General features: G+C 42.2%; 2 protein-coding genes and 1 long non-coding RNA gene across 6 annotated transcripts in view; 2 read left to right on the forward strand and 1 right to left on the reverse strand.

Moving 5' to 3' along the window:
- LOC117031837 (zinc finger protein 2 homolog) overlaps nucleotides 1-4,531 on the forward strand; it is a 35,621-nt gene extending 31,090 nt beyond the window's left edge. For all 4 annotated transcript variants that reach the window (XM_033122632.1, XM_033122631.1, XM_033122634.1 and 1 more), the window contains one exon: nucleotides 1-4,531. In XM_033122632.1, the coding sequence (XP_032978523.1) occupies nucleotides 1-2,258 (2,258 nt within the window). In that variant the 3' untranslated portion in view covers nucleotides 2,259-4,531.
- The window catches only part of LOC117031838 (zinc finger protein 37A), a 97,582-nt gene that overhangs the window by 31,473 nt on the left and 51,559 nt on the right, over nucleotides 1-14,550 (forward strand). The window lies entirely within an intron of this gene.
- LOC117031839 (uncharacterized) overlaps nucleotides 3,712-14,550 on the reverse strand; it is a 26,406-nt gene continuing 15,567 nt past the window's right edge. The window contains exon 4 of the long non-coding RNA XR_004424629.1: nucleotides 3,712-3,834. This is a non-coding gene — a long non-coding RNA (uncharacterized LOC117031839). The remainder of the gene's footprint in view (nucleotides 3,835-14,550) is intronic.

A 14,550-nucleotide genomic window follows, 5' to 3' on the forward strand; every position in this document is an offset into this window, starting at 1 on the left:
AAGACTGCCGACGTGATCTTTTAGAGAAGAGCCAGGAAAACCAAGTCAAGTGTTTATGTCAAGTTTTATTCACCACCAACAGACCATTGACTACACAGCAAGAGAAAATTTTAGGAAAACCATGTAATCTGGTCACAGATGTTGTTCCTTCAGGAAAAAGACTCTCTACAGGTGATGCTGTGGGGACTACATACTTGGATCTCTACCCATTAGCTCCTCATAATGACTCAAAAAAGAAGACTGATGAATTTAGTGCATCTCATTCCAATACTAGAAATGAGAGAACTAACCATGGAGAAAAGTCTTTCGATTACAATCAAAATGTGCAAACCTTTAGTTGTGTGGAGGAACTTACTTTGAGGCAGTCTTTTGAATGTAATGAACGTGGTAATGTTCTGCATGATAAGGCTGCGTTCATTACATGGAACAGTGCTTACAGAAAAGAGAGATCTTATTGTGAATTTGGAAGAAACCTATTTGATGAATGGACCCTTGTTTCTCCAAGTATTCACACAAGGAAGAGTCACTGTGAATTTCAGGAAGATAAATGTAATAAAATGTGGAACAGCTTCAGGAGGGTTGCTAAACTTCAGAGAACTGATATAAGAGAGAATACTTTTGGTCAAAAAGCACAATTCACAGAATATCAGAGAACTCACACAGGAATGCAACCACTTGAGTGTGGTAAAAATTTCAACTACAATTCAGCCATGAATGTACAACAGGAAACTCACACAATAGAGCTATCTTCTGATGATAAGACACGTGAGGAAACTTTCAGTTCTCAGTCAGCCTTTCATATGCAGCAGGGAACTCACAGGAGGGAACAACACTATGAGTGTAATGAATGTCAAAAATTCTTCTGTAGGAGGTCATCCCTCGTTTTACATCACACAGGTAAGAAAATGTATGAGTGTAATGAATGTGGGACAGCATTTTCCTGGAAAATTTCCCTAATTGTACATCAAAAAATGCACACAAGGGAGAAACCCTATCAATTTAAGAAATGTGATAAAATTTATACCCAGAAGTCAAGCTTTGGAAAACATCAGAGAACTCACACATGGGAAAGACGCTGTGAATGTACTGAATGTGGAAAAACTTTCAGTAAGATGTCAAACCTTATAAATCATCAAAGAACTCACACAGGGGAGAAACCCTATCAATGTAATGAATGTGGGAAAAGTTACACCCAGAAGTCAAGCCTTGTAAAACATCAGAGAACTCACACAGGCGAAAAACCCTATGAATGTGCTGAATGTGCTAAAAGTTTTACACACAAAACAGACCTTGCAGTACATCAGAGAACTCACACAGTGGAGAAACCTTATAAATGTAATGAATGTGGAAAAACTTTGAGTAAGATGTCAAACCTTATAAATCATTACAGAATTCACACAGGGGAGAAACCCTATCAATGTCCCCACTGTTATAAAACTTACAGCAATACATCAAGCCTTGTAAGACATCAGAGAACTCACACAGGGGAGAAACCCTATGAATGTAATGAATGTGGGAAAGCTTTCGTCTCCTTATCACGGCTCAGAGAACATCAGAGAATTCACAAAGGGTTGAAACCCTATGAATGTACTGAATGTGGGAAAACTTTTGCACGCAACACAAACCTTGTACTACATCAGAGAACTCACACAGGAGAGAAACCGTATGAGTGTAATGAGTGTGGAAAAGCTTTCACCTCCATGTCACACCACATTGTACATCGGAGAACACACACAGGAGAAAAACCGTATGAATGTATTGACTGTGGAAAAACTTTCCGCCACCGATCATGCCTTAAAAATCATGAAGGAATTCACACAGGGGAGAAACCCTATGAATGTAATGAATGTGGGAGAGCTTTCATCTCCTTATCACGGCTCAGAGGACATCAGAGAATTCACAAAGGATTGAAACCCTATGAATGTACTGAATGTGGGAAAACTTTCACACACAAAACAAGCCTTGCAGTACATCAGAGAACTCACACAGGGGAGAAACCGTATGAGTGTAATGAGTGTGGAAAAGCTTTCACCTGCATGTCACACCGCATTGTACATCAGAGAATTCACACAGGGGAAAAACCATATGCATGTATTGACTGTGGAAAAACTTTCAGCCGGAGATCATGCCTTAGAAGTCATGAGAGAATTCATACAGGAGAGAAACCCTATGAATGTAACAAATGTGGAAAAACTTTCCGCCGGAAGTCACATCTTGGAAAACATCAGAGCACTCACCACAGGAGAGAAACCCTGTGAATCTGGAATAGTATATTTTCATGTCATACCTCAAAGGACATCAGAGAATTCATGAAGGGGAAAAACTCTGTGAATGTATGAAATGTGGGAAATTTTTTCTTTGGAAATCAGCCTTCATAGTATGTTAGAGACTGTATAGAGGGAAAAATGCTACAAATGTAACTGATGTAGAAAAGCTTTTGTTTCCAATTAACGCTCAAAATTGAACTTACGAGACAATTCTCACAGGGAAATGTGATTTACACACTTTCAACAGTGACTCTCAGCTATGAAAACGTCAGGAAACTCACAAAGGTGAAAAATCCTATGAAGGTGGTAATGTAGGAAAATCTTCATAGAGTTGTCAGATGTAAAAAGCCAAGGGGAGGAAGTGTAACTTTTTCTTGTACTCTGTTAAGTTCAGTGGCTGAATCCTTGCAAATTGGAAGACATTAGCAGGAGAAACTGGTTTATTTCATATGCGTATGAAGAGCGTCAAATAAATAGAAACTCCAAGGAGGTGAACAGACCTGGAGGCTTACATGCCATTTTAACAAAAAGACAATGCATTTGCAAACAAGTGTCCAGACAGAAATAATGGCGTAGAGCTTCTACAGGTGGTAAGTTGTAGGAAGGTCAATATTCGGGGAAACCAATAAGAGAAGAGTGTTATTATTTCATTAAGATTTGTTTATGCATATATTAGTTGGTGCCATCTCCAAGGATACTAGTTGTCTGCTCTTGCTTATACACAGAGGAGATGGGGAACACCTTTATGAAGAGAGACTTATGCCCTGACATTTGTCACATGGAGGCGGAGTGAAAAGGTGTTTCTGTCTACTGTTTTTCAGTTGTTTTCGCTCATAAGACTCCTTTTCCCAAACTGGCATAATTTGGCCTGCCTTATTTTGATCTCCTTGATCACACCAGGTAGAAACCTTATAACTGTAGAAGTAGGGAAGATTTCCACTAGAAGTCAGACCTCAGAGAACATCAGAAAACTCATTGGGAGTTTGACATGATTGTAGTGAATATAGAAAAATTTTCATCCAAACATCCAATCTTATATTACCTAAGAGAACTCACACAAATGTAAAGCCTTGTAAATGTTATGGAACTTGGAATGCTTTCGGCCAGAATTCACTTTGAGAACATCAGAGAACTCACAGGGGTGAAATCATAAAGATGATGAATGTAGTGGAAGTTACAAGTCAGGGTCAAGAAAAGATTGCAGAACTCAGAGAAGGAGCTGAAATTTATTAAGCTGATGAACATGGAAGTTCCTCAGGAAGCTCCTCACTAGACATAAGAGAACTGTGTCAGTCCGTTCAGGGTATTGTTACAAAATACCATAGACTGATTCGCTAAAATAACAAACATTGCTTTTCCACAGTTCTGGAAAGTGGCAGTCCCAAATCAAGGGGGTGGTAGATTTGGTGTGTGGTGAGGCTCCACTTCCTGGTTTGTAGATGGCTATCTTCTTGTAGTGAACGCACATGGTGGAAGGGACCTCGGATCTCTTTGGAGCCTCTTGAATAAGGGCTCTGGCCTAATGACTTCTTCATCTCCAAAGGCCTCCACCTCCAAATCGCAGCACCTTGGGGATAAGATTTCAACAGATGAATTTGGGGAGGACACAAACATTCAGTTTTTAGCAAGTTCTTACACTGGAAGGAAACCCTTGAAATGTATATATACAGTCTTTCAGCCACTAAGGATAAGTTTAGTCCTTACTGGACATCAGAGAATTATTGGAGGAAAGAAATATTGTGCAGGTAATGAATATAGGAAATATTCTCTATGAACTCACCCGTCAACAAACTTGCACTGTGAAGAAATACTGACTGTGTAATGAAAATGTGAAAGCTTTCTGTCAGAGATGGAATCTCATGGAGTAGAGAATTTACACAATGAAGAAAATGTAGAATGTGATAAATGTGTGATAACATCAAGCAAAAGTCACCCTTCTCAGTACAGGCGAAAATGCATAGAGCAGTAGAGACCTCATAATGTATCGAGGAGGTGAAAGAAATCTTATGAAGCTAATGGATTTGGGAAATCCTGCCAGAAGTCAATCCTCAATATAATGTCTATAAATAATAAAACTAATGAAGAGACCCCTATCCTGAATACTACATATTCACCAATAACCATTTCCTTTTGTCCTTAGGCCCATGACTAGTCTAACTTTCCCAACCACTCTTTTACCTTAATGCGGTAATGTCAGCAAAGTTTTGGTAGTGAAATAGGACTGTCAGTGCTTAAACAACTCCCATTAAAACATTTTCATCCTATATATTGTGTATTGTTTCTTTTCCCTACAATGATGAGGGAAGAGTAGCACATGGAAGGAGTCAGGGTTCAAGAATTAGTATGTAGAATAGTTTCCTCCTCTGACAGTGTGACTTTGGCAAGGTAGAAAAAACTTGTGCTCTGCTGAGCTGTTACAGGTTTCAATCTACCTGTTCCTGATCCATCTTAGACATCCCTCAGCTATCATAAGCTACTGTTTCCCTGAAAATAAGACCAGACCAGATAATCAGCTGTAATGCATCTTGTGGAGCAAAAATTAATATAACACCCGGTCTTATGTCATGTTATAGTAAAATAAGACCCTTACTATAATAATTATATTAATATTTGTCCAAAAGACAATTAGAGCTGATGATCTGGCTAATTCTTATTGTCGGGGAAGCACAGTATGTATGACTGTGACCTCGGTGAAAGTGACAAATGGGTATGTATCACAAGAGTCACATGGAGGGAATCCCTGACAGTATCCTGAATGATCAGTAGCTATTAACCATAGCTCTTTTATTAATCATGTAAATAACAGGATTTGTTTGGTGTTTTCTTATGATTACATTTAGGTTGTGTACCTTTTGTAGCAATACAAAAGAAGTTCTGAGGATTTCCTGGTACATTATACCAGGACGCACATATTATTAATTGGTCACAAGAATAGTGACAATAAATTGGATTGTTTGGTTAATGTGGTATTTTCCGTGTGTCTTCAGGAAAAAGTCATTTAGTATTTGTATGAGATACATTCAGTCTATACCTCTGTATGACTTAAATCTCTATTTTCACAAATTTTAGCATTTATTTCTGGTTATTGCCCAAATCAACTTTTATCATAGTTGACAAAATCATGCTACTTTCCCCAGTATTCCTCCTGTCCTCATCATAGTATGAAACAGTTTTCCTCTTTCCAGAATTTTAAATTTATGTTTGTGTAGAATCAGATTTTTATAAAGCAGTAGGTTATACTCCTTAAGTAGTGTTACTAATTTTATTTTGTTTTGATGGTCAAATCATCTGAGATAAAGCCACCTGATATTCATTTAGATTGGCTTCTGTGTCCAATATTAATTTTTCTGATACCTTTTTCTTTTACCAAACCATCTTTTTACTTCTTCTGATCATGAGAATGTTTAATCTGCTGTTACAATAGTTTGCATTATAGAACAAATCCTTTCTTCATATTTTGGAAAATGTTAAGTGTTTGCCGAAATATTTAGAATATTATGTCCCCTTAAGTAAAGTTTTAAAAATTGTGGTTGGAATAGCATTTCATTTCATCTCAGTCAGGTATCCACAAGGTAGAACCGACTTAACCAACCGGCTGAGATCCATTCCTGGGAAACCCAGAGGCAGAGTCCTAGTGACATGGGACCCAGACCTTTCCCACTTTTCCTCTTTGCTGGCACATGTCCAGAGGACACTCCCCAACCCCACTTCGTCCACTAGAGAATGTAATGTGAGCCCTAAACATGAATGGTCCTCTCTCCTCCCTGCCTTATGGAGCTGCTCAGGAGATAATGAGGCCCTGAGCCTAATAATCTTTTATTATGTGCCTGATGCCTTGGAGGGCCTCTTTATTTATAGGGTATTGATGAATTCTGTGGAGGGGTTTTCAGGAATCTGTTTCAGTCTTGACTGTGGGTAGTCTGTCAATGCTGTCGAGAGCATTTGGAGATTTTGCCCAGAAGCGGAGTTCCCTGGGAGGCAGCTACAGAGACCTCTGGTTGGTCACAGTGTCTTCGAGTGAAAGCCACCTGTACACCTGCTTTGTGGCAGGCCTTTCTGGATAGGGCATTGTAATGTAGTGACACTGGCGTCTGTCTCAACACCGTGGGGTAATGAGAAATGGGAAATCGGGGCGTGGGCACAATTGCTTTCAGGACAAAATACAAGCCTAAGCTCAAGGAGCTCTTTAACCATAAAGCATGAGTAGAGGCAAGAACTAAGCCTTGCACCCTGACTGGAGGAATTGGGGAGTTCCTGTGAATGCCATCTGGCAGTTTGTGAAAGCCCCTAAGAGAGTGAGCAATTTTCATCAGTGAAAATGAGTTAAATCAGTTAATGAGTTAAAAAGGGTGTGAAATTCCATTGTGCCCTTGGCTCAGGAATTCAGAAGCTTGCTGCTTTGACACACGTTTCCATATATTATGTAACCTAAAGGGAAAATAGGAACAATGAGAAAATTGCCCAGTTGATTCCAACATTTCTCCTTTCCCATCCCCATCTCCCAATAAAAACTGACATACGGCCTTAGAGGTTTTATTGATGAATTATTGGAGTAATTATTTTAATTGTTTGCAAAATCCGTTCATTATTAAACTAAAAGTAAAAGACCAAAGGGAGAGGAACGAGCATTTATTTGAGATCCAAATGAATAGCTATTAGTGAAGGACTGATTTAGACAGAAACAGCATAGGGATTTTTTGTTGTTGTTTTTTACTTTTATTTATTTAAGTGTGTTTTTCCAGGACCCATCACCTCCAAGTCAAGTAGTTGTCTCAATCTAGTTGTGGAGAGCACAGCTCACAGTGGGAATTGAACCAGCATCCTTGTTAAGAGAACTGTACTCTAACCAACTGAGCTAAACTGCAACCCCAGGATAGAGTTTTGATTAGAGGCAAAACAAGGAGTATTGATGAGAAAGGGAAGAAGAACCATTACATGAATAGAAAGAAGGAATTTCTACATGGGCCAACAAGCCAACATTGTGATGTTAATCCTAAAGCATATTTTAAATTTTCAGCCCATAATGGTGCTAATTCTAAAGACTGTTTTAAAATTTCAGAGTAGCCAAATGGCTCAGTTGGTTAGAGCACAAGCTTTTGGCAACAGGTTTGCCAGTTTGATTCACACGTGGGCCAGTGAGCTGCACCCTCCACAACTAGACTGAAGACAATGAGCTGCCAGAGGGGTGCCTGGATGGCTCAATTGGTTAGAGTGCGATCTCTTAACAACATGGTTGCCGATTCAATTCCCCGCATAGGATGGATGGTGGGCTGTGCCCCCTACAAGTAAGATTGAAAACGACAACTAGACTTGGAGGTGAGCTGTGCCCTCTACAACTAGACTGCAGGACGACTTGACTTGGAGCTGATGGGCCGTGCAAAAACACACTGTTCCCCAGTATTCCCCAATAGAAAAAATTAAAATATCTGCTGTCTTCTTATGCTGCTTAATATCTGAAGAAGATACCGTAATATCTGCTATCTTCTTATGCTGAAATGCTGCTTTTGGCCCAACACAAAGGTTTTTTTCCCCCAGGTTTAACATTCCAAAGATTTGAGGAATAAGGTGGGCAAGGTACTTCATCTGGGATGGCAGCTCCAACTCCATTTTAAAGTGGCTCCATTGATGTTACTTTTTATATTTCTCACCCTTGATTGAGGCCTTTTCTTGAAAGCGTCACTGATCAGTCATTGAAAAGCACACTGATCACTTATTAAAAGCATCGATGTTCTCTCCTTGCTAGGAAGATTCCTTCTCAGTGTTTTCTGTCCCACATATAGGGAACATGGTTTTGTTTTTCCTTCGGATCCTTAGGCCACACTTGAGCAATTGCGCCAAAACAAAGGAAGTATTTACTGTTATTTTTCTTTAGGGGCAAACTACTTCAGTAGTTTCTTGAGGTTTTTCCTATAAAGTCTCAGAGGCCTTAGTGATCATGCCAAAACGACCATTGTCATTGAGCGACCATTGTCAGAGTGGTGTCTTTATAACATTGAGTTGTGGAAAACAAAGTTTTAGAACAGCAAATATTCATATAATAACAAGCAAAATGATAAGTCCAATTTGAAGAATAGACCTGATCAATGAAGCAATACCTGAGGGCAGTCAGTTGAAGGTACAAAGAACTGTGAGGTGTCAGTGGACCTGTATTTAATCACTTGACTTGTGCCCGTATTTTATCTAGTTCCATCTCTATTTCACCAGAGGTGTTTTATCCAAGTATAACAGGAGGTATTAACATTAGAGCAACCCCTACCTTGTTTAGCTAGATGGTTAAGAGCAATTCTATTGTCTAATATAAATCATGCAAGGGAATTTATACATTTTTCCTTGTTAGCTAGTACAATGGTGGTAGCTCCAGCAATTCCCTATGGTTTTTGAGAAGTTCCTAATTATATATATAGTGCAGTACCTTCCCAAGGAAAAAGTACTCTTCCACATCTCATACCATTGCTGGGCTTTGACTTGTGTATCACCAGTTCCACGTTTTATCCTGCGAAGTCAGATTAAAGATGATGCCCCATGTTGAATTCTACTGGGGGTGGACACTTTGGTCAGCGTTGCTCAAGCAGTAGTTCCCCACAATCAGAAGTGTCATGACGCTGATGGAACCACTTTGAGTACCTCTTGTAATTGCAGAAATCAAATGTGACGTGACGTGTATTCATCTTTTGTTATCAGTACATATTGAGTATTACAATTTTAGTACAGTTTTTTCCTTTCTTAAAATATGTATACATTTTTCCAGTAACCTCTGTATTTCCAGGCAGAAATAAAGGGAGAAAAGGAAGCAATAACATTTTAGTGAGTGTTTGGCCTCTCATACTATTTGTGGGATAGGAAGGAACTAAGGTAAGTGATGAGTCAAGACAAGAGCCAATAAGAATGAGTGTAGGAGCTAACAGGAATAAGCCTAAAGATTGATGAGTCAGAAAAAGTTAGTGAAAATGAGGACTGATGAACACCTGGACAATTATTGGAGGAAACCAACTGTGCAATAGTTCTCAGAAGGGGTCAGCCACAACTGTGAACAACTGCAAGATAACAGGCCCCGGGGTCATCATAAATAAATGTAAAACCCTTACATTCCGTTACGTGGGGGGCATCCATCTCCTTTAGACACTGCCGTAGGCATTCTCTCTCTGCCCAACCTTCAATAAAACTGTCTTTGCTTTCCTACTTTTCTGAGTCTTGTGAATCCTTTTCACGCTGAACCCAAGAGTTGGACTCATCCTCCTTACCCCCCGCCCCCTTCAGAGCCTCTTGTGGATCCCCTCCTTGGAGGGTTGGAAATTGATATTTCCAGCCGGGGTTACTCTGGGGGAATCGTAAGTCCAGTCTGTGTTGGTTGGGGAATCCCATCGCCAGATTTTGTGTGAGGCTTGTATCTATATCTCAGGATAGGCAAGTCTACTTGGTTGGACACATAAATTCCTCCAAGGCGTCTACCACTTTAAAGAATTTTCCATGACAGAATAATCTGGTAACAGTCCAGGACACTACAACTAGGTCCCACCAGGGGCAAGACAAAGACGCATTCATTGGACAAGCACGCAAGTCAAAGACGCACAGACTCCCTTTCCTCTGGCCACTCCTGTAGTTCTTTTCAGTGACTCGCTCCCCATTTTTGTTTAGCTTCTCTGGACCTTAATTGCCACCTCCATGGGTCAACAGGCCTTTTGTTGATAAGTGATATGCCTTGTGATGGCTGTGGGGTGCCAGGAATTCCACCAGCCGGGTCCATGACCCTCAGCGCCCTCACAACTAATGGTCATTTCTTTCTTTCTCCAGAGTACGAAGTAAGAACTGCGTCAATTACACAACTCCTGAGTCAGAGACTCCTTTGGAGAAACTTGGGGGACGTCCCTTGATCTAGTCCGGCCATAATGAGACCACCTTGCCTAGCACCATGGGCGGCTCCTCCTCTGTCCCTCTTGACTCATCTCTTGGCTGTCTTCTCAAGAATTAGACCAAATTTGACGTCTCTCTCAAAAAGGACAAAATTCTTATGCAATACTGCCTTGTCTCAATACCGTGTTTCCCCGAAAATAAGACCTAGCTGGACCATCAGCTCTAATGTGTCTTTTGGAGCAAAAATTAATATAAGACCCGGTCTTATTTTAGTATAAGACCGGGTCTTTTATCATATCATATATCATATATCATATAATACCAGGTCTTATATTAATTTTTGCTCCAAAAGACGCATTAGAGGTGATGGTCCGGCTAAGTCTTATTTTCAGGGAAACGTATAAACTAGACGATCAGGAGATCAAGCTGTCTAATGTCACTCTGAAGTATAATATCCTTATGCAACTAGATGTTTTCTGTAGGCTCCTTCACAAATAGCCTGACCTTCCAAAGTCCAAGCCTTTATGACCCTGAGCTAGAACCCAGACCTCCAGAAACAATGCTACACGTGTCCTACGAAAATAACTCATTCTCCCCCTTTTTATTGCAGGTCCCTCCTAGAGCTCCTCGAAACTCACCTCCTGCCCCTCCTACCTCTCCTTCCTCAAACCTCTCTGCCCCCTCCACCTCTTCTCCAGCTCCCCCTCCCTTTTCTGCACCAGCTGCCAGTCCTGCAGGCACCACACGTAGTGGAGCGCATTTTAAGGCAGACTCCATTTTGCCCCTCCGGGAGGTTACAAACAGAGAGGCTGGTACAATTAGGGTTCTTGTCCCTTTCCCTATGGCAGCTCTAGCTCAGAGACAAAATTAGGGACCTATTATGAAGACCCGTGTAAGTTCATTAAGGAATTCTAGGGCCTAACCATAGCCTTTGATCTTATTTGGTAGGATATTACATTGTTTTTACCACTTGCTGTTCTTTAGAAGAAAAAACTGTATTGGCTTTTGCCCAAAGATAGGTAGACTAGCTAGTGGGCTGGGATGTAGAACAACATGATTGGGGCCGAGGCTATTCCCAAATATAATCCTGATTGGAATTATCAAGGGCAGGATTAGATGAGACCATATGCTCACCTGTCTTACCAAAGGCATTAAAAAAAGGCATTATTAAACTAGTTAACCATGAGAAACTGAGGGAAATTACTCAAGGACCGGATGAAAACCCAACCCTCTTTCAACCCCGCTTAGCTGCCACCCTCCAAAAATATACTAACCTAGGTCCATCTGGCCGTGAGGGAACCACTATACTAACCACGTGTTTTATTGGGTAATCAACTCCATATATCAAGGAAGCTTCAGAAATTAGAGCTGGGTCCCCAGACTCCACTCCCAGTCTAGATACAGTTTTTTAAGTTCTTTAAGAATAGGGATGTAGTGGAAAGGGAGTCTATCGTCCGGAGTGATAAAAGAAGGTCAGAGAAAGGCTCAGATAATGGCTGCTACCCTTGCAAGCACCCTACCCTCACAGACTTACCCCAGGTTTTGGCCCAGGAGGAGGTAGGCCACCAAAGACAGACACAAACACCTGGTACAACTGTCATCAGGAATGACACTGGAGTAAGCCTTGGCCTCTCCTATCCAACAGGGACACCCTGGCTCATGTCCCCTTTGCAAAAAGGAAGGACACTGGAAGGACTGTCCCTTGTCCCCTCGAGGCTGTCTCAACTCCTAAAAGACCAAGAGGGCGGCTCCTCCAACACGCTGCCAATGTCGGTCATTATTGACTATGAGTCAGACGACTGTCACCTCAACTAACGGGCCCCAGGACTCATCCTGGCTTCGCTGCTCAACATCACAGAGGCTGAGCCCAGGGTAACGCTTGCCATGGCAGATAAGAATGTTATCTTCTTGATCTGAGAACCACGTTCTCTGCTCTAATTCATGACTTCGGCCCTACACTTCCCTCCAGCCTCCTCCTAACAGATATTGAAGGCAATCCCACCACCTGCAGACAGACCCTACATTTACCTTGTTGCTTTGCGTCCCTTGCTTTTACACATAGCTTTCTAATTAGGCCCCACGGCCCCATACCCCTTTTAGGACGAGATATTATGCAGAAGCTACAAGCTCCCCTCCAAATCTCTCCTAACCCTACTCTAATAGCTCCTCTGCAGCCTGTTTTCCTTCTCAAGCATTTAACCCTGACCTGTCTACAGTTTCTCCCTGGATCATAAAACAGGTCAACACCATTGTATGGGATCAGAAAACTCCTGGCAGAGGGTCTCATATAACTCCAGTGCAGATTAGGCTGAAAGACCCTACCTGTTGCCCCTGTAATCCCCAATACCCCATTAACAGGGAGGCTTTTCTCAGGACTCAGCCCATCATCAACAAGCCCCTCAGGCATGGTCTTTTAATTCCCTTCAATTCATCTCGCAATATGCTCATTTTACTGGTCAAAAGCCATCTGGCCAGTACAGGTTAGTTCAAGACCTAAGGATTATCAGTGGGGCAGTGATTGTAATTCATCCTTTTGTCCCTGATCATTATACTTACTAGAACTAACCCGTCCAGGGGACTGCATGGTTCACTGTGCTGGATTTAGAGGATGCCTTCTTTTGTATCTCACTAGATCCCCAGTCTCAGTTTTTATTTGATTTCATCTGCACAGACCCCCACACTCAGGTCCATAGGCAATATACTTGGACACTCCTACCACAAGGCTTTCCAGACAGTCCTCACCCAGAGAAGGGAAGTTCAGATCAGCATACAATAACTCTGAATTTTCTAACAGAACTGGGATACCCAGTATGGAGTAAGGGCCACACAGGCTCAGATTTCCCAGCAGCAAGTAACTTACTCAGCATTTATTCTTTCACCTGGGCAACGACAGATTAGCAATGAGAGGAAGGAATCCATCACCTCCCTGGAGCCCCCAACCACCAAGAGGCATTTTCTTAGGCATGGCTGGCTACTGCTGCATCTGGATTCTTCAGTTCTGGCCATAGCAAAGCCTCTTAAGGATATGGAGCAAGAGCCCTTAGACTGGCATGAAGAGCTCAAGTGCACATTCTGTGCCCCTCACAGGCTCTAACTGAAGCCCCTGCCTTAGCTCTCCCAGATCTGCCCCAGCCCTTCTCACTCTGTATCTCTGAGAGGAGGGGAAGTGCCCCAGGGCCCCTTGTGCAGAACCAGGCTCAGATTCCAGGCCTGCTGCTTGTCTCTGTAAGTCCTTAGACCCAGGTGCAAAGGGCTGACCCTTCTGCCTGAGAGTCCTTGCGGTTTAGCCTCACTATTAAAGCAGGCTCAGAAACTCACCCTTAATCATCCACCAACTGTGTTTACCCCACACCAGGCCTTAGATGTCCTCAACTCCAAGGCATCACACTGGCTGTCAAACAACAGGTCCAACACCAAGCCTTGTGTTTAGTCTCCCCGGACTTAACCATCAAGCCCTGCAATACCTTAACCCTCTACCTTGTGCCAGATCCCTCCTCCCCGACCCAACACAAGAGCCTCGAAGTTCTGAATTATTCCCATCTGCTCGGGAGGATTTAGAAGATGCTCCCTTTTCAGACGCTGGTGAAATCTGGTCCACAGATGGGAGTTGTGTGGTATCCCAAGGGCATGCTGTTGTTTCTTCCACCACCGTAATAGGGATGGAATTGGATATCACCCACCCATACTTCTGCTCAGAAGGACAAATTAATAGCATTAACCAGAGCCTTACTCCTAGGTAAGGACCTAAGAGTCATCATTTATACTGACTCAAAGTATGCCCATCATGTCCTACATGCTCATGCCGCCTTTGGCCAGAAAGGGGCTTTCTAACCGCCCAGAATAGCCCCATAAAGCATAAAGAAGAGATTTTACCGTAACTTGAGGCTGTCCAGGCCCCTACTAAAGTTGCTGTCATCCACTGTCAGGGCCACCAATCAGGGACAGATGAGACATCTCAGGAAGTAATTTTACTAACCCTATGGCTAAGTCAGCTGCTCTTAGTAGAGAGGGTTATAATGTCAGAACAGGGGAGCCGGACACTCTTCTAGACCACCCTCAAGCTAATTCCTTAGAGTTTCCTCACAGGTTCTGTCCCTTTTTACCCATAAATCTACTTCCCAACCTGTCTATACCCCTAAGGAAGAACAACAGGCAGCAGAGGGGGTGGGGAGTTGGTATATGCCTAACCCTCAGGGATGGTTTCCAGATCCCCAAGGAAAACTCCCCACTCCCGAGCCTCTCAATGGAAGCTTCTCTACAATTTACATCATTCTCCTCATGTAGGTGCTAAGGCCTCACCTCAGGTTGTTCAGTGCCACTTCGTAGGGCACAATATCCTCTCACACATCCAAAACATTTCTAAGATGTGCCCATTTGCCTCAAGGCTAATCCAGAAGCACACCTTAGGCCCCCTCCGCTCTTAGAGCAGGTT

Source organism: Rhinolophus ferrumequinum, chromosome 12 (assembly GCF_004115265.2).
Source record: "Rhinolophus ferrumequinum isolate MPI-CBG mRhiFer1 chromosome 12, mRhiFer1_v1.p, whole genome shotgun sequence".
In the NCBI taxonomy this organism is placed as follows: domain Eukaryota; kingdom Metazoa; phylum Chordata; class Mammalia; order Chiroptera; family Rhinolophidae; genus Rhinolophus; species Rhinolophus ferrumequinum.